The sequence below is a fragment of the Pyrus communis genome, chromosome 11, assembly GCF_963583255.1.
Source record: "Pyrus communis chromosome 11, drPyrComm1.1, whole genome shotgun sequence".
NCBI classification, from domain to species: Eukaryota; Viridiplantae; Streptophyta; class Magnoliopsida; order Rosales; family Rosaceae; genus Pyrus; species Pyrus communis.
In genome coordinates this window covers 17,640,406-17,666,298 of record NC_084813.1, presented here as the reverse complement: position 1 = coordinate 17,666,298, position 25,893 = coordinate 17,640,406, and the positions used below count along the sequence as shown (strand labels likewise).

Below are 25,893 nucleotides of genomic sequence, written 5' to 3'. Positions count from 1 at the left end.
TTCATCCCGAAGTGTCAAGACTCTGGAGTACTTGTCGAATGGGGTGATTGGTAAGCATAATGATGGAATGTGCTTGGAAGTAAGGGCAGAGTTTTCGAGCAAACATGATCAATGCTAGTGCCAATTTCTCAATGTTAGAGTACCTTGTTTCTGTATCTTGTAAGGCTTTGCTAACATAGTATACGAGTCACTCAACATTACCATATTTTCGAATGAGAACCAAACTAAATGCTGAAGCCAATACATATAAATAGATAATGAAAATGTCACCAACTTCAGGTTTGGAGAGTAAGGGGGGTTTACTTATGTACTCCTTAAGGTTCTTGAATGCCTCGGCAAATTCATCAGTCCATGTAATGCACTTCTTACTTCCCCTAAGTGCTTTGAAGAAATGAGCACATCTAACTGTGGCTTTAAAAATAAACCTGGTCAAGGCTGCCACTTTGCCAGTAAAGCTCTGGATGTCTTTTGAAGTTATTGGTTCCTTCATGTCAATGATTGCCTTGATTTTCTCAGGATTAGCTTCAATGCCTCGTTGGCTAATCATAAAGCCCAATAATTTGCCAGAGCCCATGCCGAAAGCACATTTGTTAGGTTTAACCTCATTTGGTACCTCCTCAAGATGGTGAAGGTTTCAGACAGGTTAGTGATGTGTTGGTCAACGTGCTTAGTCTTGACTAGCATATCATCAACATAAACTTCCATGTTCTTGCCAATCTGTTTGGCGAACATTGAATTAACTAATCTCTTATAAGTCGCACCTGCATTCTTGAGGTCGAAGGGCATGACTTTATAGCAATATAGCCCTCTGTCAGTAGTAAAAGTTGTGTGTTCTTGGTCCGGAGGGTACATGAGGATTTGGTTGTACCCTGAGTAAGCATCCATGAAGCTCAAGAGTTCATACCCTGTCGTTAAGTCAATAAGTCAATCAATAAGTGAGAGGGGAAAACTATCTTTTGGGCATCCTTTGTTGAGGTCAGTGTAGTCAACACACATTCTCCATAAGGTCTTTTAGAGCATGAGGCTTTCCTTGGTTAAATTTTTCTTAACAAGGACAACATTTGCTACCCACGTTGGGTAATTGACTTCACGGATGAAGCCTATGTCTTTGAGTTTTTCAACTTCTACCTTCATTACCTCGTATCATTCAACATCATAAGATCTTCGTTTCTATCTCACAGGCTTGGTCTTGGGATCAATGTTTAAGCGATGACAAATGATATCAGGAGAAATACCCAGCATGTCCTCGTATGACCAAGCAAAGACCTCAACGTTCTCTTGCAAAAAAGAGATCAATGCCAACCGAAGATGAGGTGCCAAGGTGGTGCCAATCTTCACCATGCGATCTAGATAGTTTTATGAGATAGAGACTATGCTTGTTAGGTGAAAGAGTTATCTCGTGGATCAGGTTGACCATTGCCATTATGAAGAGCCAAGTTTGCTTCATCTGGGTTGTTTTCATGACCTGGTCATGTATATAGAAGGTTTCTTTGGGCACATGCAAGTGTTGTAGCATGATCATGCACTAAGTTGATCTCCTCTGATGTAACCATTATCAGAAGTTGTTGGAAACTTCATCAGCAACATATGTGTAAATACCATGGCCTTAAGATCGTTGATGCCTGTGCGTCCAAAGATGACATTGTATGCCGTCGGGCAATCAACCACAAGGAAATTAGTGGTAATAGTAGTTGTGTAAGGGCCTATACCAATGGTAAGTGGTAAGTGTATGCTCCCCAAAGGTTGCACGATATCACCAGAAAAACTTATCAAGGGAGTAACTGAGGGGTCGAGCAAGTGTTCGGCTACATTAAGTTCCTTGAAAGCTTCAATGAACATGATATTGACCGAAGCACCTATGTCTACAAGGATCCGTCGTACATCAAAGTTGGCTATGTGAGCCTCCACAATCAATGGGTCGTTGTGAGGGTAGACGATGCCTCTTTCCTCCTCAGGGTAGAAACATATTGGATCTTAATTAGGATTTTGATACTTGCCTCCCCTGATGTTTTCCACATGAAATACTTGATGGCCAGACCTCAAAGTTCGTTCACTGTTTTTCATGGCCCTATTGGAAGATTCAGAGAAAGATGTGCCACTACTGATAGAATATATCACGTTTATTTGGCGTTAGTTACGGTTGTCCCTAGGGGGTGAAGGAGAAATTGATCAATTTTCCTTTCGCGTGCCAAAGCCTCGATATGGTCATGGAGGGTGACACATTTTTCGCTGTCATGGCCATTATACTCATGGTAGCAACAAAACACACCCGTGTTCTTTGTGGACTTATAATCTGGCTACCTTGGTTTTGGCTTCGGTATCAAATGAGCTATATTGGGGTAAATTGATGGACAAGTGGCATTCAAAGGTGTGTATGTCTCATACCTTGGGGTAGGACCTGTCTTAACATGCGATTGGTCTACTACATTGACTGCCTGAGGGCGGGCATTATCGTAGCGATACCCTTGGTTATCGCGATAGTGTCCCCTACTCTTCTTATTAAAATGAGGCTTTTGAAGATGAAAGTTTTTTCTCTTGCCCTTAGATTGATATGTATGTTGTCCCGATGATGTGTTAGGTAAAGTAGGGAGAGATGCAACGGTCATCTTGAAGGTCGAGGTTTTTTCACTTGGCTGGATCTGGCTTCCATTCCTTACTTGTTGATAGGGGATAGCCATATGGGGTTTCCCCTGATATTTCCTTGCTTCAACAGATGCATGGCTGTAGGCTTGTGCCATCACCTCAGAGTAAGCCTTCCAAGTGTTGGCATTGATCATGTATTTGAAGAAACATTCACATAAGCCCGCCAGGAAGGCTTTGAGGGCAGTCTTGTCATCTGCCTCAGTGCAACGAGAATATTCATGGCTCAATTGGCCGGCATACTCACGTAGTGATTTGTCAGGCTTCTGGTGAATAATGTACAAGTCATCTTCAGAGTGCAAGCGATCGGTCTGGAAGATGTGTTGAGAAACAAACAGTTTTCTTAGCTCCTCAAAGGAATCTACCATCTCAAGTGGAAGACCGCAATACCAGTTCAGAGCTCCACAAGAGAGGGTGGAGGGGAAGAGAAGACATCGTTCTTCATCAGTATACATCTGATATGCCATGGTGGACTCAAAGAGGTTAAGGTGTTCAATCGGATCCTCCTTTCCAATATATAGTTGTAAGCCGAGCTTCTGCTTTGTCTTTGCTTGGAAGACTGTGTCAAGGATCCTCCTTGTAAGGGGGCCGGGCCTTGGTTGATTCCAGTCTGGTATCTCAGCCTGGTGCTCAGCCTTCAAGTTGTTTACTTCCTCAAGAAGGTGTAAGACAAGGGGGTCCTGGGTGAATCATGTACTACAGGAGCCTTCCTGTGTAAGTTTCCATCACCTCTTCATAATAAGGAAATTTGATCAAAGGCATGTGGTTTTTCCTTAAACTCACTGTACTGACTTCTAAGGCATGTCTATCGGAAGACTTCCGAGTCCCCTATACCTTTATATTCCTCTAGGACTTGTCGCTCCTTCCCTAGATTGGTAGCTAACTTGGGCCGTGGTAGAGGACCGAGTCTTTCAGTAGCCCTTGGGTCGTTGATCTTTGAGCTTATGTGGATAGGGTTCTCTCAACGTTGCCTCAAGAAGTCTCAACAGTCGCTATAAATAGCCTTTGATCATTCCGCTCCCTCTATAAGGATGTGCGTTCCTCCACTTCTCTTGCTTCGGGTCGAAGCAGTTGGATTGAGAGAAGTCTTACGTTGATCAACATATTGATGAGTAGCTTGCTCCTCATAAGGAATGTCCATGTTGAAAACCGGTGACCCTCCGCATTGAGGGGTAGCTAGGTGATGGTTGACGTCCACAGGGGCAATGGACTCGTGTGACTGAGTATACCTAGCCTCATGGAGCATTCCGAAGAGCTTCTCATATTGCGCCTGGAGGATTTCATTCTTCATTGCTATCTTGTTGTTCTGAGCCTCCAACTCTTCGATTTAGCTTGAAGAGCAAACTTTTTTCGTTCCTTCCTCCGCTGCCTCACAATAGGCATAAGGGGAGTGTCATTATGTTTGTTGTGGCTTCCTTCGCTCCCCATGTTAAAGATGGATGCCTAGTCAAATGAGAGTGTACAAACGATGAAAAATAGCTTGACAAAGCTTAAGAGAGTAGGAATAAGTGTGTCTTCCCACAGACGGCGCCAAATGTTAATACACAAAATCAGCGAGGACTTTGGTACAACAGAAAGTGTCAAGTTTGTGACCTTCATTCGGTTGCTCCGGTCACCTAGTGATGATGATGTGTAAAGAGGTAGAGGCAGAGGTAGGAAAGCAAACACAAGGCGTACGTGATTCGCCCTGAGTCTAGCTACGTCCACGGAGTAGAGGAGTTCTCATTAATAGTGAAGAGTTTACACAAATACATAAGTTAAAGCTAAATTATCATTAGTGGGTTCTAATGACTAGTTTAAAGCTAAATTATCATTAGTGGGTTCTAATGACTAGTTTAAGTACAATAATGATATTAGGGATTAATTGTAGGAGAATGCTTTCCTTTTATAGTTGAAGATAGTCTTTAGCTTTTGTCCGCGGTCGATGTGGGACTCTATGAGCTTTATTCTAACGTTGACATGTGTCGAGCTATGATTGGCCTTTTTGTTGGAGGGAAACTCTAATGCTTTGGCAGGGGTGCCTCAACATGAACCCCTTAGTGGGTCCTTAAAGGTATAACGTTGATCGGTGCTCGGTAGTTTCGGGATTGGTCATGTATGGTACAAACACTTTTTATTTGCTTTGTATATAAATTTTTTTTTTTTTTTTTTTGGAACCATTTTGCACATAACTAAATACAAACATGAAATACCCCCACACTTATTCTTTTGCCAAACTCCTACAAAATACTTCACAAACATTTCTCATAAGACAATCTCACATTGCTCAATAGCTAGCTTGGAAAGGGTAAGGAAAAATGTTTAAGGTATAAAGGTAGACATATCTGGTGATAAGAAATAAAAGGCTCAACATATACAGCTCAAATCGGCAATCTAATGATATCATTTTTCTTTAGGAAACATGCTTATTTGGGTCATGGTGATAAACCTAATGTCTCTATCCTTTTCAAGTTCATGCAATCAATGATAAACATTTTGAAAGATCGTTACGCAAGTTCTAGAGATGTAAGTCACATAAGTTCATCACACATGAAAGAATAGGAGTGTAGGAAAAATGCACACTTTCAATAAGCTCAAAAACTCACATAGGCTATATATGGTCACTATATTCACATATGAAGCTTTAAGCCATGCTTTAGTTTCACATCAACAAGACTATGTGCATTTGATTTTTCAAAGATGATTAAACATTTACAAAGCTAACAAGAGAATAAGGAATTTCACACAACACATGCTTACTAAGTTCTTGATCACTGTGGTTCAAATGGAATGGTTTCATTATCTAAAATGAAGAACATTTCCCACCAAAGGATCAGTCCAATAATACCACTCATAGGTAAATAGCGCAATACTTCTTCGTGAATCTCCGTTATTTGAAGTCAATCCAATTATATCATTGGGTCGGGAAACTAACAAAAATCTAATTCAAAACAACAAAGAAAATAAGACCTTTTTTTTTTTTTTTTTTTGAATTTGCACATTTTCTGAATTTTTTTGTGTTTTTGGGGTTTCTTTTATAGAGTAAATAAAACTAATTAAGAAAACAAAAAGAAACAACATGGAAACAAATCAAACCAGTTCTTAGTTGAAGGGACAAAAATTTTCAATTGGGCCATTTTGTCAATCCTCACCCCCCCCCCCCCCCCCCAAAAAACTTAAACTGGACATTGTCCCCAATGTCCAAAAACACAATAATGCATAAAATTTAAAATAAAAATAAAAATAAATAACAAGAAACAAAATAAAGCACTTGGACTGAAAACTTCCCCAATTTGCGGTAAAATCAAACGATGACCCACAAACTTCAATTCTACAATAAACTCCAATGGTGGACATGATCAAACTTTCCATACTCCTTTGAAATGTGGCGGGGGCATTGCAAAGTCGAAACGGCATCCTCCGGTATGCAAACGTGCCAAATGGACATGTGAAAGCCGTATTTTCTTGATCCTTTATAGCAACTGCAATCTGATTATATCCAAAATAGCCATCAAGAAAGCAATAATGAGAATGACCAGCTAACCTTTCTAACATTTGATCAATGAATGGGACTGGAAAGTGACATTTGTGTGTGGTGCTGTTTATCTTTTGATAGTCTGTACAGACTCTTCAACTATTTTGCACACATGTAGGCACTAGCTCATTAGCTTCATTCTTAACAAATGCGACTCCTGATCGCTTAGGAACTACTTGCATAAGGCTCACCCACTTGCTGTCCGAGATAGGATATATGATGCCAACATTAAGAAGTTTGATAACCTCTTTCTTGACGACCTTCATCATCAGTGGGTTCAAACGGCATTAAGCTTCCTTTGTTGGTTTTGCACATTCCTCCAACAGAATCCTATGCATACATGTAGCTGGATTTATACCTTTGGTCTCTTCAATGCTCCAAGCTATGACAATTTTGTGATCCTTCAGTACCCGAATCGGTTTCTCCCCCACTTCTGTTGTGAGTTGTGATGATATGATGACTAGTAATGTTTCATCCTCTCCCAAAAATGCATACTTCAAATATTCAAGAATCAGTTTAAGCTCCAATTTGGGTGCCTGAATCATAGAAGGAAGAGTTTTTTCGTTAGAAGTAGGAAGAGAAATAAAATAAGAAGAAGACTTACCACAAATTGGTGAAAGAAACTCAAGGGCTGCCATAGTCTGGATTAATTCTTCTTTAGTGTGCTCAAAATAATTAAGCTTTCCATGTGTAATGCTATGCACTAACGCCTTCCTTTAAATTATCTTGTCCCACACCTTCATTAAAATAATCCTACACAAAATAGTCAAATGCATAAATAGAAAAACAAGATTCAAAATCACTAGGGTACCTCATAGCATTGAAGATTTTGAACTTGATGCTTTCTCCATTAATTTCCATGGTTAAGGTAGCATCGTGGACATCAATCTTCGTACGTGCTATTCTAAGGAATGGTCTTCCCAATATAAAAGGAAATGCATTAGGCATAGGGTCAAGTTCCATCTCAAAAACAAAAAGGTCAGCGAGAAAAATGAGCTCATTCACTTGCACAAGTACATCCTCCAATAGGCCTTTGGGATATCTATTTGAACGATCTACCAATTAGATTACTACCTTTGTTTCCTTTAAGTCTCCAAGGTTTAATGATTCATACATTGAATATGGCATCAAATTGATGGATGCCCCCAAATCACACAATGCTCTCGCAAACTCTTTCCCTCTAATTACACATGGAATGGTAAAGCTACCGGCATCCTTCAACTTTGGTGGCAACTTTCTCTGCAAAACAGCTAATACTTCCTCACTTAATGCCACAGTTTCTTGATCATTGAATCTCCTCTTGTTTGTACAAAGCTCTTTAAGGAACTTTGCATGCTTGGGCACTTGTTTTATGGCATCTAAAAGAGGTAAGTTCACTTGGACTTTCCAGAAAGCATCCAAGATTTCCTTATCAGTTTGCTCTTTCTTAGACTTCATAAACCTACGAGGGAAAGGAATAAGGACACATGAGTTAAATGAATTTTGAACTTCTTTACTTACCTTATCATAATCTTTTTTGTTCAATTCTGTAGCTTATGAGACTTTTCAGTTTCTGTTGAAGCCTCATCTTGCTCAAGATTTTTGGTTTGTAGCTCCTCTTGCTCATTTGTATCTTTTCTAGTCCTCTTTTGCATCATCGGCTACTCAAAAACTTCTTTTCCACTCTTAAAGTCACAACATTCATCTGCTCCGCATCTAGATTCACCACGGTTTGGCTAGGCAACATTCCTGGTTGGTTTTGTTGCCCCATCAAACTTGCTAACTGACTCATTTGGCACTCAAGGTTTTCAATTGCTTTGTCTGTTTTTTGTTGATGAGATTGAGTAGAGTTAGCTAAAGAAGCAAGTAAATCCTCAAGAGATTTACTTAGAGCTTGTTGTTGTTGAGGTTGAAATGGTGCATACGGTCTTGCTTGAAAAAAGCCAAGTGGACGGTTATAGTTATTGGGAACAAATTGTTATCTGTTGTCTTGATTGTTCCACTTTAAATATGGATGATCGCACCACCCCGCGTTATAGTTGTTGGAGTATAGATTATACTTTTGCCTTTGTTGCCCCTGAAACCCTCCTAACGCATTAGCTTGTTCAAGACCACCTTGATCCATCAACGAAGGGCACATGTCCATGGCATGTCCCATCATTGAACATACACCACACACCTGTTTTGGAGCCACCATAACCTATTGCACAAGATTAGTCAAGTTAGCTAATTGTAATTCAATACTAGAATTAACACTTACCTTGTTAACTTTCTTAAGAGGTAGCTCATCTCTCCCTCCAAATTGTCGTGTGTTGCCAGCAATGTTCTTTAGCAATGCCTTAGCATTAGTTGGTGTCTTGTCAATGAATGCTCATCCATTTGCTGCATCAAGCATTACACGATCAGTACCACACAATTCCTCATAAAAGTACTGTATTATAAGATGCTCTGAAATCTAATGATTAGGACAAGATGCAACCAAATGCATGAACCACTCATAGTAATCTCCAAATGGCTCTCCATGTTGTTGTCGGATTGCACATATGTCTTTCCTTATGCTTGCAACTTTTGTGGCCGAAAAATATTGCTCCAAGAATGCTTGCCTCACCTGGTTCCATGTGTTCATTGATCCTAGAGGTAAATTGTAAAGCCACTCCTTTGCCTTAGCTTCTAATGTAAATGGGAATGCCCTTAACTTGACTTGCTTTTCATCCACATTTGTTGGTCTCATTCTTGAGCATACCACATGAAACTTCATGAGATGCTTGTTGGCATCCTCAGTTGAGAAGCCATGGAACTTAGGCAAGTAGTGAATCATGCCGGACTTAAGCTCAAATCCTCATTCTGCTTTTGGATATGTGATGCACAATGGTTGTTGATCCGTATTTGGCATTGCCAACTCCCTCAAAGTACTGTTATCAGCCATGCCTTATTGTGGTTCTTCCTCCTCTTCCGAACTCAAATATGATGGAGAAGATGGTGGTAAAGACACTGATGCATGCTTCTGCTTGATTTTTCTTTGAAGCTTTCGAAGTGTTCGTTCAAGCTTAGGATCGTAGAAAGCTAGATCAATGCTCTTGGACCTTCGAGTGTGCATATACTACAAAGAGTACCTAAAATTAAAACAAAAACACTAATTAGACAAGAAAAGAAAACAATTGACAAATAAGTAATTAGAAATAACAATCCCGGCAACACGGCACCAAAAAATTGATAAGATTAAAAGCACACCACAAAGTAACACACAAATGTCCTATTGATTTTCCTTATTAACACTAAGATTTGTCAATTGTAGCATATGAAAATAAGGGTCTTTCCCACAAAAGATTGTTTTATCTAACTACTTAAAATGTCACAAAAATTGGGTCGTTGTCCCTACTGACCAGCCACCGAAAAATAATTATTAGACCGACTTAAACTTATCTAAAGTCTTCACAAAATTTTATATGCAAATACTAGACACACAGAGCTACACTCACAAAATTTTAGGATTTTTGGAGTTGATTTGCTATTTAAATTAAATCGAACAAAAACAGGACAGAAACAGATTTTAAGTAGTTCACAAATTAAGAAAAACGAGTTAGGGGAATTGCGATCCACCACCAAATAATCATACAAACATGTTATGTTTCATTCAAATTCCTTTTATTTCCAGATGAAGATGCTTAAGTTGGCTCAATATTAGAACTCAACCTATTACTCTTTCTTATGTAGTATGTTAAGAGAATGGTGTTTTCAACTTAACTTAGTTCCTAGCATGCAATCTAGAATGGCGTGTTCATAGATTTAACAAGTAGAAATCATTAAGAACGAAAAGAGTTTGAGTCATCACAAGGCATCGTGAGTACTAGCGTTGTCTTACTTATCCTAGAAATTGGTTCACATGTTAATCGCAATTAACTAGTACTACTCTAGAACATATGTAGGTCCTCATTCGATAAGGGCAGGCACACACATATTCATAACATTAGAATCCTAGATATGCTTACTAAGTATGCATCCTTAGAAAACACTTAAAGAATTCATCACTGACATAAGTAATGAACCAATTTTCAACCATTCATAAAAGTAATTCAAACGAAATGTCATAACAAACTTGCAATCATATTCAGGACTTCAAAACAGCCCCTAACTACTAAAAATTTAGTTACACATAATTCTCAAATAAAACCAAAAGAAAGACATAATTCTCAAATAAAACCAAAAGAAAGACATGAGTTTGAGAAGATAAAACCGAAAGAAGAGAATGCCAAGATTTCCTCATTCCTTCCTCTATTGCTTTCTCTCAGCTCCCCTTTTGTTTTCCCTTTTATTTTTGTTCTATTTTTTTCTATCCTTCCACCTGGCCACTGCAACCTGTAGCCTTTTTCCCTTTTTAACTTGCCCCATTTTCTTCTCCTTAACCCACCCACTAATAGCCATTTAGTGATGACAATTAGTGAGAGGAAATGGTAAAACAATTGTAACTATTCGGGTAGCCTTTATGCCAATTACTCCCACTTAATCTTCATCTTTAATTCCATTTCCTTTGATATTTGAATAGGTCTCATCTGGCTTGTTCTTGGCTGCATCAGTTTTGGCTGCTAGATTTATTGGGTTTATTGCTTTCATTGAAGTTATAAACTGCTCAGTCTATTGTTAACCTTTTAGTGTTAAAACGGCCATAACTTATTCTAGAAAAATGATATTAACAATCCGCGAAATTCTCCAAAAAATAGACATCCATATCTTTCCAAGCATATAAGGCTCATTCTCTAATTCATTCTGAGCTTTTCGAAACTTGCTTCCAAAGTCAGCTGATCTGCACAGGCAGTTTTGACGAATTTGTTAAAATCCCACTTGTGCTATTTTTCTTTTCTTTGCTTGACAAATCCTACAAAACACAAAAACAAAGTAAATAGCTAAAAAAATATAAGGAACTAACTAAGAAAAGACAAGTGAATTTGATGCTATATATATATATATATATATGAGCTTATCACGAACACACATCTTCATGCAAGGGCTCAACTTATTTCCATCACTGTGGTAAAGGGCCACTTGCAAACAAATGATATCTACACTAAAGGGGAGGAGGATTAGGCTAAGCCTCACAATGGGCTAGCAATAATATAGTTCAAGTTCTCCTTTGGCGAGAATAGAATCTAAAACCTCTCACTTACCAGTAAAAAGGAATACTACTAGATCATAGTACTAAGTGACAATATTGAGTTGTAAACTTAACTACTCAAATCGGACCTTTCAAAAACATCCTTGAATATTACTGGGCTGCATGTGCAAAAACTTTTGAACTACCCCACCTAAAACAGGCCCATACTATTATCCTTGACAATAGGCCCATATCGATCCCCACGTTTACCCAAAATTTCACAAAACCCTTACTCTATAGCAAACAAGATAGGAGTAATTATCATTAATAGTCAAAATTTAACACCCAATTTCATAAATGTTATTTTTTTATAAAAACTTTCAAATATAATAGAAAACTCATGCAAGTGAATAGACCTAAATATGATCAAAATCCACATCCATATATAGAAATTCAAGAATGTAGGGGATTCAAAATTGCAGTCATTGTGTCTTCCTGGCATTCCTGATGACTGGAATGAATTGTTGTTTCTCCGTTTGCTCCTTTAGCATACTTGCATCTTGAACAAGCGCACCAATTCTCGTTTGCAAGCCAATGCATCGTGTTTGTGCCGTACTCAGTGCCCAAATGAGTTAAAACATATGGTAATCAAAAAAAAAAAAAAAAAAAAAAATTTCCGCATAATGATAACAAGATATACAGGCTGATTAATACCCAGTTTTTTTCCCAAAATTCCACGGCTCGGCGTTGCTGTTCCCTCATAGTTGAAGCAAGATTGGGATCTTGCAGTTCTGAAAGCTCCTCCTGTAACATATATGGAGCAGAAGCAAAGAAAAGCATGAATAAATTAACCAAAATAACTACGAGAAAGTTTTGAAACAATGAATATTATGTTCTGTAAATTAATCTACCTCACTAGCTAGAAGCAGGTTGGGGCACTCATCTGCACTGGGTAGAAAATCACCGTACAGCTGCCAAAAGTTATCTTCCTTATCAAATGCGTATAAAAGAAGGCATGATAACCTCAGATCCCAATCTGCCTGCACTATTTTTCCTCACTGAAAAACTATGTAGTTAGAAGAGGCCGCAATTACATCCTTATATTTATTTGGTTTTAATTTTGAGGATATTTAAGTCTATATAAGTGGGCTTTTATGTTATTTTTTAAAGATTTTAGAAAAAGTGACATTTATGAAATCGGATGTTAAATTTTAGCTATTATCTATAAAAACTCTTTCTTGAGGAAGAAGACACGAACTGGAGAACAGGCGGCAAAAAGCATAAATTTTCTTTGACAATCTGCACGAACAGAGCGCCAGCGAAAATGGGTAAGATCCGCATTCTCCAACGATTGTCTTATTAATTAGTTTCTGATGAAATTTCATTCGCACATTGTTAATGTAGTTTTTATCTGTTTGTTGAGATTTTAATGTAGTTTTTGTGTCTGGGTTCTGATGTTTTTCAGTATTCCACATATGTATGCTGCCCAATTTATGCTATTTAATAGTTTCGTACGTTACATTGAAGAAGAAGAGCTTGCCCAAATTGGGTTCATCATATTTTGATTTTTGTTTTTTCCTTGTTTTTCCCTTTCGTATTCGATTTTCGGGTGTTCTTATTGTAAGTTTGGATATTTACTTCACAATTGTAATCAAAGATGTCTAGATATGATAGCCGTACAACAATCTTCTCCCCTGAGGGTCGTCTCTACCAAGTTAAGCATGCAATGGAGGCCATGCCGGCACTGCAATAGGGATACTTTCGAAAGATGGGGTTGTCTTGGTTAATGGGAAGAAAGTTACATCCAAACTCCTCCACTTCTCAACTTCCACTGAGAAAATGTACAAGATTGATGACCATCTTGCTTGTTCTGTGGCTGACATAATTTCTGATGCTCGGGTCCAAGCACAGCACTACATGTTTGCATACCGGGAACCCATGCCTGTGGAGCAGCTTGTTCAATCTCTTTGTGATACCAAGCAGGGGTGCACACAGTTTGGTGGTCTCTGGCCCTTTGGTGTTTCGTGTTTGTTTGCTGGTTGGGACAAGAATTATGGTTTCCAGCTTTACATGAGTGACCCTAGTGGAAATTATGCTGGCTGGAAAGCTGCGGTGATTGGGGCTAACAACCAAGCTGCGCAGTCGATGCTTAAACAGCATATTACAAGGATGATATGACTAGGGAAGAGAGAGTCGAGCTAGCGCTGAAGGTGCTCAGTAAAACCATGGACAGCACGAGTCTCACTCCGGAGAAGCTTGAGTTGGTTGAGGTATTCCTCCGCCTTCTGGAAAAAGTGAAATATTAAGTTTGTCCACCTGCATCTTTGAGTAACTTGTTGGAGAAGGTTGGGGTGAACCAACCAGGGACCGAGGATTCCTAAGATTTTTCTACATTTTGTTCTGACCTTTATAATCTTGGAGCAAGTTTGAACTTTGTGCTGTTTGACAAGATGTGGTTTGTCTATTAAATTGGTTTTATCATATTATCATGTGTTTAAATTGCTTGCTTCAACTGATTTTTGCACCCTTCTTTGTGTGGATTGTTGCAGTAACAGTAGGGCCAGATGGTGTAGTTACAGCCGCTTAGCAGACTGATTTCAGTACTAGATGTGCAAACTTCTATTGCTGAGTGGATTGGGTTGAAAAGAAACCGTGTGAGGGGGAGGACCGACTTAGGGGCAGGGGGCCAGCTGACTTTCCAAACTTCGGTGAATTTCTATGGATGATTTGGGTGCTGTTCCTTTGAAGGCTAGAGTTGCCCTTTATATATGTCCTCTAACTACTTGAGAAAATGCATTAGAGAAGTGCTGCCTCTTTACAATCTAGTCCTAATATTATTTACCTCTGACTTATTTGTTGGTTGTGATTACAATTGTAGGAAGAAAAAAAAACCAAGTAAAAGACTATCCAAAAATGCAAAGTAAATAAAATGGTAATCTTAGAGAATGAACAATACATTACCATTCTTGGACAAACATATTAATGATATACAATGATATCAATCAATTATTAGTGTGTTTCTTTGTTAAGCATTCATATGAGAGCAGCATTGGAATATGTTAGTTTACCCATGCAAATGAGACATTAACATGTGTACAGTATACCTTTGCAAATAACTTCAGGCCTACCAAAACTCGAAAAAATGGCAATATGCATGTTATTTCTATTAAAAAAAATTGTGCACTGTGCGCGCTATTCTTACTAACCCCCTAATAATATTTCATGATCCGCAAGGATCCTAGCACAATGTTTGGCATTCATTTAAGAGGATTCTAATATGAGAAAGTTATGGCAGAATGTTTCCTAGTCAGATATGTCGGAAATTGAGAAGAGCGTTTAGTGTGCTTGTGCTACTGCTAACCTATGATTGGGAAGGATTTGTGGCATAGATAACGTCAGTTTGTTTGATCATCGGTATGAAGATGATCGGATTCCAAAACAAGCAGATGTTATGGATTCCTCTACTGTTGTTACCGGCCATATGTGTGTGATAGTTAATGGTTTAGATAGTTAAATCATTGCCTTGGCTGTCTCATGTTGGTTATTAGGGATAGCCGCATATAATCTCGCTTTCGAAAAACTCTGACGATTTCCTTGAAGGACCCACCCTTTGCATTTTTAGCTTTCTATAATTCTCATTTCCACCTCCATCCAAGATTTTTTTTTTTTTTGAAATACAACGATATATTTTTACTAAAATGTGATGTTGGAACTAAATTCACGCACATTTATAGACAGAGGCGAAATCCAGTCGAACTAGCCTGTGATCTTCGATGAAGGGAGAATAGGGTTGATTGGGGGGTGTGATTAAATCCGAATAGGACTGTCTACATATCTGTAGAAAGGAGAATCAAACTACGAGTATAGTGCTTAGGAAGCACAGAGTGAACTGTCCTTCACGAATAGCATATGGCGAAGCATTGAGAGATGAGTTCTCCATGGACATGTCTATGCGTAGACGGCGGCGTAAAGACCTCTGTTAGGCTGCATAGAGAGATTGTGTGTATAGAAGTAGTCCTTGTAGGGATAGTAATCTTCATCAAATTGAGAGTTATCTATGAGGAAATCTAGGATAAGATACCCAATCTTCCTATAATCTTGATTATGTTGCCAAATACGTTATATATCCCAATTTGGCGTTAATTAGGGTTTCCTTACTTAGGAAACAAATAATATCTTTAATAGGCTTATGCCTAGTTAGCCGGACTATGCTTTATAGACTTTGAGCATTCCGGTCTTTTTCCCTCGTATCATGGGCAAAAAAAATCATGATCCCATACGTGAGGTAGTAAATTGGTTTGAACTCTACATTAATGAAATTCGGACATAGAATCTCTCACATACATCCAAGATTTAAATTCCCATACGACATCTAGCTATCTGTAGTTCTCGATGACCAAAAAAAAATAAAAAATTCTGTAGTCCTCATTCCCACCTGCGTCAAAGCTTTTGAAGGCTGCTGAAATGTATACAGTTAGGCCTAGCCCACGATTTTCCTCGCTTCAAGACTACAGCATGATAAAATATAGGCCCAAATCATATCAAGTGACCAAGACGATAAAGCATACATAATATATCCCTCACTTAGATGCACCATTTCGTGAAAAATGATTTACATAAAATGAGTTTAACTTCATCATGATCACTAATACAAGGTAATATATAAGACTCTGTCCTACCCATGACCTCATATTAATAATTTGGGACACAGTGACGGTTATGAACTTGTTTTATATAAGTCTTTCTCTTTTTCAAGTCTCAAAACCCTTTTTCCATCACAAGTTTGGGAAAATTTCACATTTTTTACTTTCAGGTGGCTCCAGCTCCATGCTTGATATCAAGGAATTTTTTACCATGACGACCACTTCTCCATGTGCTGTTACTAAATCAATCATGGCCATGGGTGATAACATGAGCGGACGACATATTGGGCATAAGATATAATATTAATAAATAAATATACATATTATAATATGAGTGAATTAGTAATTTTGAATGACGGTTTCTTCTATTTCAAAAGAAAATGATTTTCACACTTTTTTTAGTCTCTTATACACTTATGTTTAACATGATCATCTATTTCATTTGAATAAATGATCAGAAATAAAAAGGAGTGAGAGAAATTTAAGAAAAAAAATGAAAATCACTTCCCATTTCAAGTGACAAGCACTGAAATGATACACACACACACGCACCCCATAAGCCAAAAAGAACAGATGCAATAGCCTCATAGCATGCATGTTTGTCTGAAGCCCTTTTGACCTAAAAGTACTTGTCAAAAACCAATTTAACAATAATCCAACTAGCATTGGTAGCTAGATTCCTTGAGCACTGAATTCCAGTACTGAATAAATTAGTAAGGCTGACCAAAGCAGCTTCCAAAGCCTTCATAATGTTTCATATTTTTTGGGGCATTCCGCATGCTCTCTACAGTCAACAGTTTTGCAGCCTTTGATCCACCCACTGGATCTACTCACACACTCACTGCTCATCCACCCACATTGCCATTTCCTAACGCATTTGGACCATTGGCAATAGCATGGGTCGTCCATTTACTTTAATCTACAGAGTCAAGAGACTCAAACTTAACTACAAAAAGACGGTACAGTTCTCTGAGTCTTACTTGTAACCACTTGCTTTCGTTTACATTAGTTTTTTTTTCCTTTCACTTTCTCAATATCTATATTTACTATTATTATTATCTCACCCTTAAATGTGCACTGATTAAATTAGTAACTAGTGGAGGGAGCATCTTTCCAGCAGTGGCGTCACGAAGTCTCCATCTCACCTCTGTCTGTGGATCTATATCTCTGCCTAGTGTTTATTTGTACCAAAATTATGTGTAAAGAGTTATTTGTTATTAAAAGACATCACAGTTTCATCTGCGTGTATAAATTATTTTTATATACATATCATATTGTGATTAGCAAGTAAAAAGCATGACTTCTAGCATGTAAAAAATCATACTTCAATACATATGTGCATAAATTTTCTGCTTTGTAATTTTAGTATGTTATTTTTATATACGTATTAGACTGTGATTTATGATTTGCAAGAAAAAAAGGAACCGTCAGGCAGTTTCCATTATTTTTACTATATATATTTTGTCACGTAACATGTGTTCTAGTATTAGAATATCCATGCATCGTCTGACCACTGCTGTTGGGGTGGATATTGATGTTTTGCCCACTCTCTTCCCATGTGCCCAGCTAGGTTTTGAATCTAAAGGCATCCTATTATTTTATAACCCGATCGGGCAGCAGTGATCAATTTTAGCTAGTCTCTTGTTTTCTACTGTTAGTTTTTTGTTCGAGTTTTTATCAACAAGCAGTAAACAAGTCTTTCAGGTGTGTGGATCAGCGTAAGTACTTGATTTAACTAGGTTTAATCAGTAATTAACTAATATCTCTAGATATCTTAATGTATATTTGCTGGTGGCCGATGTGTAGCAGTTTAGGATATTTGTAATTTTGTATGTCCTAGGTCTGTTTTAAAGGATATTACTAATTGATTGGGAAGTGGGAAAAAGAGTTCAGCTCTTTTCTTTCATTATTTTTCATGAGATCCATTTGGATGCTCTAATAGAACGAAATGGAAAATATGTACATTGCTGAATCTTCATTTACGTGATTACAAAGGTGTGACGGTCAAATTGCTACATAGTGCCACTACTACAAAATTAGCTTTAATTGTCTGATGATGGTGGCGGTTAATAAGCCATTATGTTGGATAAAAGTAATCCAACACATTTTTTAATTAGTGTCGTATAAAACTTAATTACTGTCGGTTATATCCGCCAGTAAGTAATGGCGGATAATTAGTGTCAGTTTAAACCGCCACAAATTTTTCTTAACCACCAGTATTTGTGAATATTTTTTAACAAATATTTTTTATATATTTTGGCGGTTTTTAAGTTAATGATGGTGGTGATAACCGACAGAAATTGACTATTTTATTATTTTAGTATTCTGGCGATTATTATTTTAGCATGCTAGTGTTACGTATCCACATAAACACATTTTTATCCATGTTAAACTCTAAGTTATAAAAAATCAGTCATATCATACATCGTATCTTAAATTAGAACAATGTGATGATGTGAATATTACACTCAAGAAGTTTTTGTAATTTTAAACGTGAAATTTCGTTATTTAGTAGTCTAATTACCTAAATTAGGGGTGAAGAGGTATACTTAAAAATACCCTCTATGATAAACACCTTGATCACAAAAATGCTATAACACAAATTGCAAACAAGTTCAAAATGTTCCCTGCATATGACAACCTAGGAACTCAAGCCAATCAGTCGTTCTAGGACTTGGAGTGGTTCTAGCAACATGCTATGTGAGTGCACTTCAAGTATCATGATATTATCACCATTAACAAACCATCAGCAAACACAAAGATGTTTTTCTTGACCCAGAAACCAATTGGTAAAAACTGGGGGTACTCTATGGCCAATGAAAAATCGACTATGAATGCAAGAAGCAATATCACAAGGGGATGCAAGTTTTACAAGCTACTAAGTCCATAACAACATGTCCTTATGCAGCTTCCTCATTAATCTTCCAGTGCGATTCTTGCTCTTGAATTTGTAGTGACAATCTTCTTCTTAATGGCTCCTTTTTTTTTTTTTCTTTCAAAGAACATTGGCGGTACAAAATTATTTTTAATGATAATGAAAATAAAAGTTACATTTAGTCAGGGGCATAAAATTTATACCTCATAATACAAGGAAAAAAAATGATAAAAGTACATGAAAAAGAAGGGAGACAAAAATGTTACCCCTTAACTCCTCTAAAGCCAAACCTAAAAGGTCTAAACTTGTAAAACAAGTCGAACAACATCACAAGGTTAGGAAAAAAAACAAGAAAGTGAGACAAACTTGTATGTTGGAGTGCACATTAATTTGAGAAGTGAAAGCTAGGCAAGCCTGCATAGTCCGAAATCAAAGCAAAACGAGCTGCTGGCGGAAGGGAATCATGTCATACCAAAGTTGGAGAAGACATGCCCATGTTAGCAAAATTGTCCACAAAAATATTTCTTTCGCGATATATGTGCAAGTCGTAGAAAGTCATATTTTAAATACGGCCCAAACAAATAGACCATTGGAGAGCAAAAACAACATCACTTTCCAGTCAAAGACAATTCTAACCTTGCTAATATGTTAACTCTATACCAATAATTATTGTTGGCATTCTGCAAAAGAAGATTTGCGATGACCATTCCATTGGTAGAAACCATTAAGAAATTGACCATGATAATCCATGAAAACTCCGCCACAAGCAACAAGATCAGGATACTCTATAAACAAACCATTTGCGTTAAGTTTAATGGAAAATTAATGAAAAGTCCTCAAAAATTTTAGTTTTAATTAAAATGACAAAATAAATGTATAAGTGAATAGTACCAAGAGTGACTTTTCAAGATAAAAATGTCTTTAACGTTAAAAGTGAACAGTACTGAAAGTGTTTCATTAAGATTCCCTAAGTTTAATCCAAAAAAAAGCAAGGAGACCAAAACACAGGAATAATCACTTACTCACAAAAACGCGAGCAAATGACAGCCTTCTTCTTGATGGCTCAATCACAATGCAATATGCATGAGATGAAATGAATGGTTGGGTTTGAAAAGAAGATCTTGGTAGAACAACTAATTCTTCCAAACAAGATGAATTAAACTAGCATGTGTGCTTATGCATTGCTCTAAAACTTAGAATCTATATCAAAACATCATAGTCAGATGGAGAAGTCTTAATTGCATACACCTTTATTCGTTTAAGTGATGCAAAAAGGTTGACACACACGCCACCACTGATAATTAGATGTTTGACCAAGTTTACAGTGCTAATACTTTAGTTCAACCAATAACCACCCTCCTCCAATCCCTAACTACTGAAAAGTTATCCTATAGAAGAAATAATTCATGCATTTCGAGTTGCAAAATTAGGTACCACCCCCAACTAATAGAACACCATTATTGGGTATTTCTTCACGAATTATAATACAAGAGGACGATATAATTTATATGTCTTTATAAGTATTTTGGGAAATATTCATGGACTATCACTCACCTAATATTTAAATAATTTGTGATTGAATGACTCTTCTTTACGAAGAGTATGGCATACAAATAACAAGTTGACGCAAGAAGATTTGAACTCGAATTCTGCATAGTGAGAGAATATCCACTCTAACCAATATAACTATCTCAATATCTAAAACTACCAGCTCTAACTAATGTGACTATCTCCGCATCTGCCTGTAAAACGTTCTTATGTGTGTAATATGTCATGGAGCTAGATAATGTACAATTCTACATGTATGATGTATCTTATTCCAACTAGTCGGTCCTCTATATATGTGAAAAATATATTTAGTAACAATCAAGGGTAAATTACATTTTACCCCCTAAGGTTTGGGGTCGATTTCAATTCCTTACGACATCTTTAAAACATTTCAATTTCATACATTTACTTATCATTTTATTTCAATTTCATACATCCGTTAGAAATTTTTTTTAAGCAAAATATTAAGTGATGATGTGGCAAATAAAGGGTCTATATTTGTGCTGACGTGACTATCACATTTATGCCACGTGGCAAAAAAAAATAAAAACCCAAAATCCAGTTAGTCTTCCCCACCCCTTCTCCCCACCCGAGCACACCCCCAACCAAAATCAGACACACCCCTTCTCCCCACCCGAGCCTACCCCCAAATCAGACACTCCCTCTCTCTCTCTAATCCCTAGCTCCAAATCGAAGTAATCGAATTGAATCGAACAACGTTGGGGAAGGTGGCACTTGGCGCGCGTGAGGGGTTTAACGAGGAGGACGGAAGGTGTTTTGTCGAGAATGACGAGCCATCCGTGGGAGGAGCCGCAATGGCGCTTGCGGTGAGAAGCTTCTGTAAGGTGGAGGAAGTGGACTTTGCTGTTGGAGAGGTTGAAGAATGCGTGGTGAGATTGGTTGGGCTGGGATTGGGGGAGCATCAGCTAGGGGAGCTGGGGAAGGAGGTGGTGAGGGGTTTTGGAGACGGAGGCTCACCAACTGTGACACACAACTCGGAATCGGAGGTAGTAGGCGTAGATTGTGAGCTTTTAGGAGATTGATTCGGCGAGTTCTAGTGGTGTGGGGCTTCTGGGTTTCAAGTTTTTTTTTTTTTTTTTTTGTCTCTAATTGGGTACATTATTATAATATTTTAAATGAATAAAAAAAAAGTGCCACGTGGCACAAATTTGGCAGCCATGTTAGCTTTTAACAGATTAATTGATAGAAAATGTAACGGATGTATTATATTGAAATAAAATAGTACTTAAGGTAAGAAAGTAAAATGTTTAAGTTGTATGAGATTATAATAAACCACAAACCTGATGTAGTAAAGTGTAATTTACCCAACAATCAATGTAGTGAGTAATTAAGGTAATTTACATATTTCAAAAAGAACTTGCGCTCCAATAATAAGGCAAGAAGGTGACCCAAATAAATTTAGGGTTGGGCCATAACGCCATTAACTCCAACTAACGGCTATATTATATCATCCTCACACTCCCACCATATATTCCATGAACCTGCAAAAACTTTGACCCTCGTCGTTTTATTCTGGTCGCTCATGGCCAAACCACACTCTCACTCCCCACTCCCACTCTCACTCCTCCTCCTCCTCCTCCTCTCACTCCTCCTCACTCCCTCCCTCCAACGAACCCAGAAACTCTCCCCCGTCGATCTCCGCGCCCTCATCGCAATCAAAAACTCCCTCACCGACGTCCCTTCCCGCCGTGGCTCCCCCGCCGCATTCTTCTCCACCTGGGACTTCTCCGCCCCCGACCCCTGCTCCACCTTCTCCGGCCTCACCTGCTCTTCCGGCCGAGTCACTACCATCACCCTCGGCACTGGCCTCTCCGACTCCCCCGGTCTTGCCGGGTCGCTCCCGCCCTCCATCGCCGACCTCACCGAGTTAACTCAGCTCATCCTCTTCCCCGGAATCGTCACCGGTCCGATCCCGTTTCAGCTCGGTTGGCTCGCCAGCCTCCGTGTCATCTCCCTAACCAACAACCGTCTCACTGGCCGGATTCCTCAGTCCCTCTCTCTCCTCCCCAATCTCCACACCCTCGATCTCAGCTACAACAGCCTCGCGGGCCCTATCCCGCCGGGTCTGACCCAGTTACCCAACCTCAAGGTCCTAATCCTCGCCTCCAATTCCCTCTCCGGCGAGGTCCCCTACAACGTGTCGTCCCAGCTACTTCACTTGGACTTCAACCGCAACGGCCTCACCGGCCCGTTACCACCCTCTCTCCCGAAGACGCTCCGTTACGTGTCGCTCTCGGAAAACGACATGTCGGGCCCCATCAGCTCCGTCTTCGACTCGCTCGCCGATTTAGTCCACCTCAATCTCGGATCCAACAGTTTCAGTGGGCCCCTCCCGCAAACTCTGTTCCGCACGACCCTCCAGTCCCTCCTGTTGCAACGGAACAATTTCTCCGGGTGGGTCCCGCAGGCAGGGTCCCAGCCCCCATCGTACGGTGAGGGTTCGATCGTGGATTTGAGCCACAATGCCATAACGGGTGAGCTGTCGCCGATCTTGGCGGGTGTGGAGAGCTTGTATTTGAATAACAACCGTCTGATCGGGACGGTGCCGAGGGAATACGTTAAGAGCGTGTACGTGGGGACCACCAGAACGTTGTACCTGCAGCACAATTACATTTCCCGGTTCCCGGTCGAGCCCGGGTCGATGTTCCCCGATACAGTGTCGTTGTGCTTGAGCTACAACTGCATGGTGCCGCCCGTGGGGATGGCGGCGTGCCCGGCCAGCGCGGGAACGGAGCTGTCGAGGCCGGCGTCGCAGTGCTCGGTGTTTAACTACGGCTAACTTGGGTACAATGATGATTAAGCCACTATACAATTAGCCAATTAGGGAAGTTTATATTTGTATTTTCCACGTTTGTTTTGATTTTGTGTTCATATTTGTTTGCGTTAACGTGTAAGGAACTTTCCCATGACATATATACGTGTTGATAGTAAAAAGAAAATGTTATGTTCGTTTTACTCATTAATCATCGTTCATGAGATTTAAATTTAAAATTGATTGATATATTTTTATTTTGTATACATATCGGGTACTGTATAATTAGCCTGTCATATAAATCCAAATATTTCGATTGAATAATATAACGCATCTATAGTTACATTTTGCGAACAATTTACAAGATACTCATAAGTTCGCTAATTATTTGCATCTACTATAATTGGTAATTAGTTAACACATCAAGTATCACATTTTAGTAAGTTAATATTTATTATCTCAACGTTAATTAAAAAATATTTCAAATACAATTTCTCACTCAATATCGATGGAATACAAAACATAAAAGCAAATATAGCCCTCTCTTATATTTTACTTTATTTGTTTTTGTTATATGATATATCTAGAGCCGACAACCGATCCACGATGAGACGTTACTTGGCAAATGTTTTTTACTAGCTGCCATGTATTTTTCAAGATTATTGTGACAAATTAAACACATAAGGAATCATTATCTTTTCCGTTTTAAATTTGAAATCATGCAAGCATGGAGAAAATATAAATAGTTGATTTGCCTTCGGAACTAGTATAGAGCAATCAATTTCTCTCTCTAAACTTAAATTTTAGCCGATTACCTCTCTAAACGTTAATAAATAGCTAATTTTCCTTATGCGTTAGATTTTCAAACTTTTCATCCAAGTTTCCATCCATCTTGATCCCGCAAACAACACATGATAATTATAGGAGGGCAAAAAGATAATTGTGCTTTGGTGAATTGTGCGCAAAGCCAATATCGTTGCTAATTAGCCTCCCTTGGCTAATTCAAACAAAGAATATTAGGAATACAATTATTTTATTGCCGTCAACAGTTGCTATATGACCAAAATGGATAGAAAATTGGGTAAAAATTCTTACATCTAACGGAGGAGAAAAATTGAATAACTATAAAAGTTTAAGGGGGTATAATCGGTTAAAATTAATGTTCATAAAAAAAATTAACAACTCCTCATAAGTTTTAAAGAAGAATCGACAAATACCTCGGATAAAAATATCGAGGGGCTAATAATATTTTCCGTAAATGTTTGTCGTGAAAGGCGTGAAGAAAATGGAGCCAAACTAAGTGCATAATTGAAGTTTGTCACGCACCAAACGGATCTCGATCGGCATGCAGCAGCTTGGTTGGTGGTCCACATATGCATGCATGCATGTTTTCATTTCATGCTTTGTCTCCTTTGACTGTGGCCCTGCGGAGATGAGTAGTTATACAGCAAACAATGCGTAAAATGAAATGGAGTTTACCTCAAGAAACATCTACAGGCTAGAGGTCCAATGCAAAAGCCAATATAATATTCACTACTCGATGACGTGCGCCAACGATCTTATTTGTTGGGTTAGTGACGGATTCAGGATTTTTTTTCCTCGAAGGATGAAGTTTGCATGCAACTTTGGCAAATTGCCCTTGGCCACTTACTTACCTTATACCTCAACTTCTTTTGAGTCATATAGTCAAGAATCTTATACTCGTATTAGGAGAAAATTTTCAGTAAGACAACCTAACCAAAGTGAGCTATGTACATTGGAAATTGATTTTCTTGTTAAGAGTTCTGATCATCCACCCGTTAACAGTGTTTCCTCACCAGTAACTACAAGTTAACAATGATGCTAATGTTATAGTCGCGCGTGGGACTTATTCATTTTCTTCCATTGACAAGCGTGAATACTACTGTGGGGCCCACATGTGTTGACGGATGATTACGAGTATTGCTAGCCTTTTCCCACAAGTTAAAAAATCTACTCAATTGGTCCAAGGGCCACAAGAAAGATAGGTCATAATCGGAGTACTCTGCTTTCACAGTGGTGGTGGTGACTGGGCCTTGAGATATCTCTCTGCTGGGCAAAACTCCAAAAAAGAAAATGACGTGCTTCTCTGTCCGTCATGAAAGTTACAAAACAACCGCGGCAAGTGCAGCCTCATCAACATCAACAGATGATAGCAAGCCAAGTGAGTGTACGATGATGTTCAGAAGCCATTGGGTCCATTTCATACCCAATTAATGTTTCTTGAAAATAATATTCCAAAAACACACCAAGTAGTTGTTTTCAAATTTTCATGGCAAAGACCATGAAAGCTGTGAAAATTACAGATGCCTTACACAGAACAAGTTCAGCTCTACCTAAGGACTGAGTTAGAAACTTTCTTTACCGGACGCGACCTTAATCTCCAGACTTGAGAAGAAAAAAAAATTCATGATGGTAGAATTTCTTCTATAACTTCATTGCTTTTCTTTTCTTCTCAAATTAATTTCATTAAGCCAATTGAAGACATTTTTTTCACAATAATAGCATTGTATATATTATTTAAAATTTTCAACTAATTATATATTTTTTTTTTAACAAACGATATTATTTGCATTAAGGGGAGGGAAGTTGGCTTAGCTTAGCAATAATATGATTCAAATTCAACTTTGGCAACTAATTAATTAAAGTACTTAAATATGATAAATTCAAGTTATGCAAGCATCTTGATGTTTTTCTCTACACAAAAATTTAGTAGAGGTAACTGCCCCTAGCGGGCCTTAAGGCTGGTTTGGTATTGTTGTGTTTTGAAAAAAAAAAAAAAAAAAAAAACTGCTTCTACTGTGCTGTGAGAAT

General features: G+C 38.4%; 1 protein-coding gene and 1 pseudogene across 1 annotated transcript; both read left to right on the top strand.

Annotated features, from left to right (window-relative positions):
* Positions 1 to 13,603, top strand: part of LOC137749331 (proteasome subunit alpha type-4-like) — a 52,622-nt pseudogene extending 39,019 nt beyond the window's left edge.
* An 8,227-nt stretch (positions 13,604 to 21,830) lies between these two features.
* LOC137709352 (polygalacturonase inhibitor 1-like) lies at positions 21,831 to 23,266 on the top strand. Its single transcript, XM_068448438.1, has one exon. The coding sequence runs from the start codon at positions 21,832 to 21,834 to the stop codon at positions 23,086 to 23,088; it is 1,257 nt and encodes a 418-aa protein (XP_068304539.1). The 5' UTR covers position 21,831; the 3' UTR covers positions 23,089 to 23,266.
* Positions 23,267 to 25,893: the final 2,627 nt, after the last annotated feature.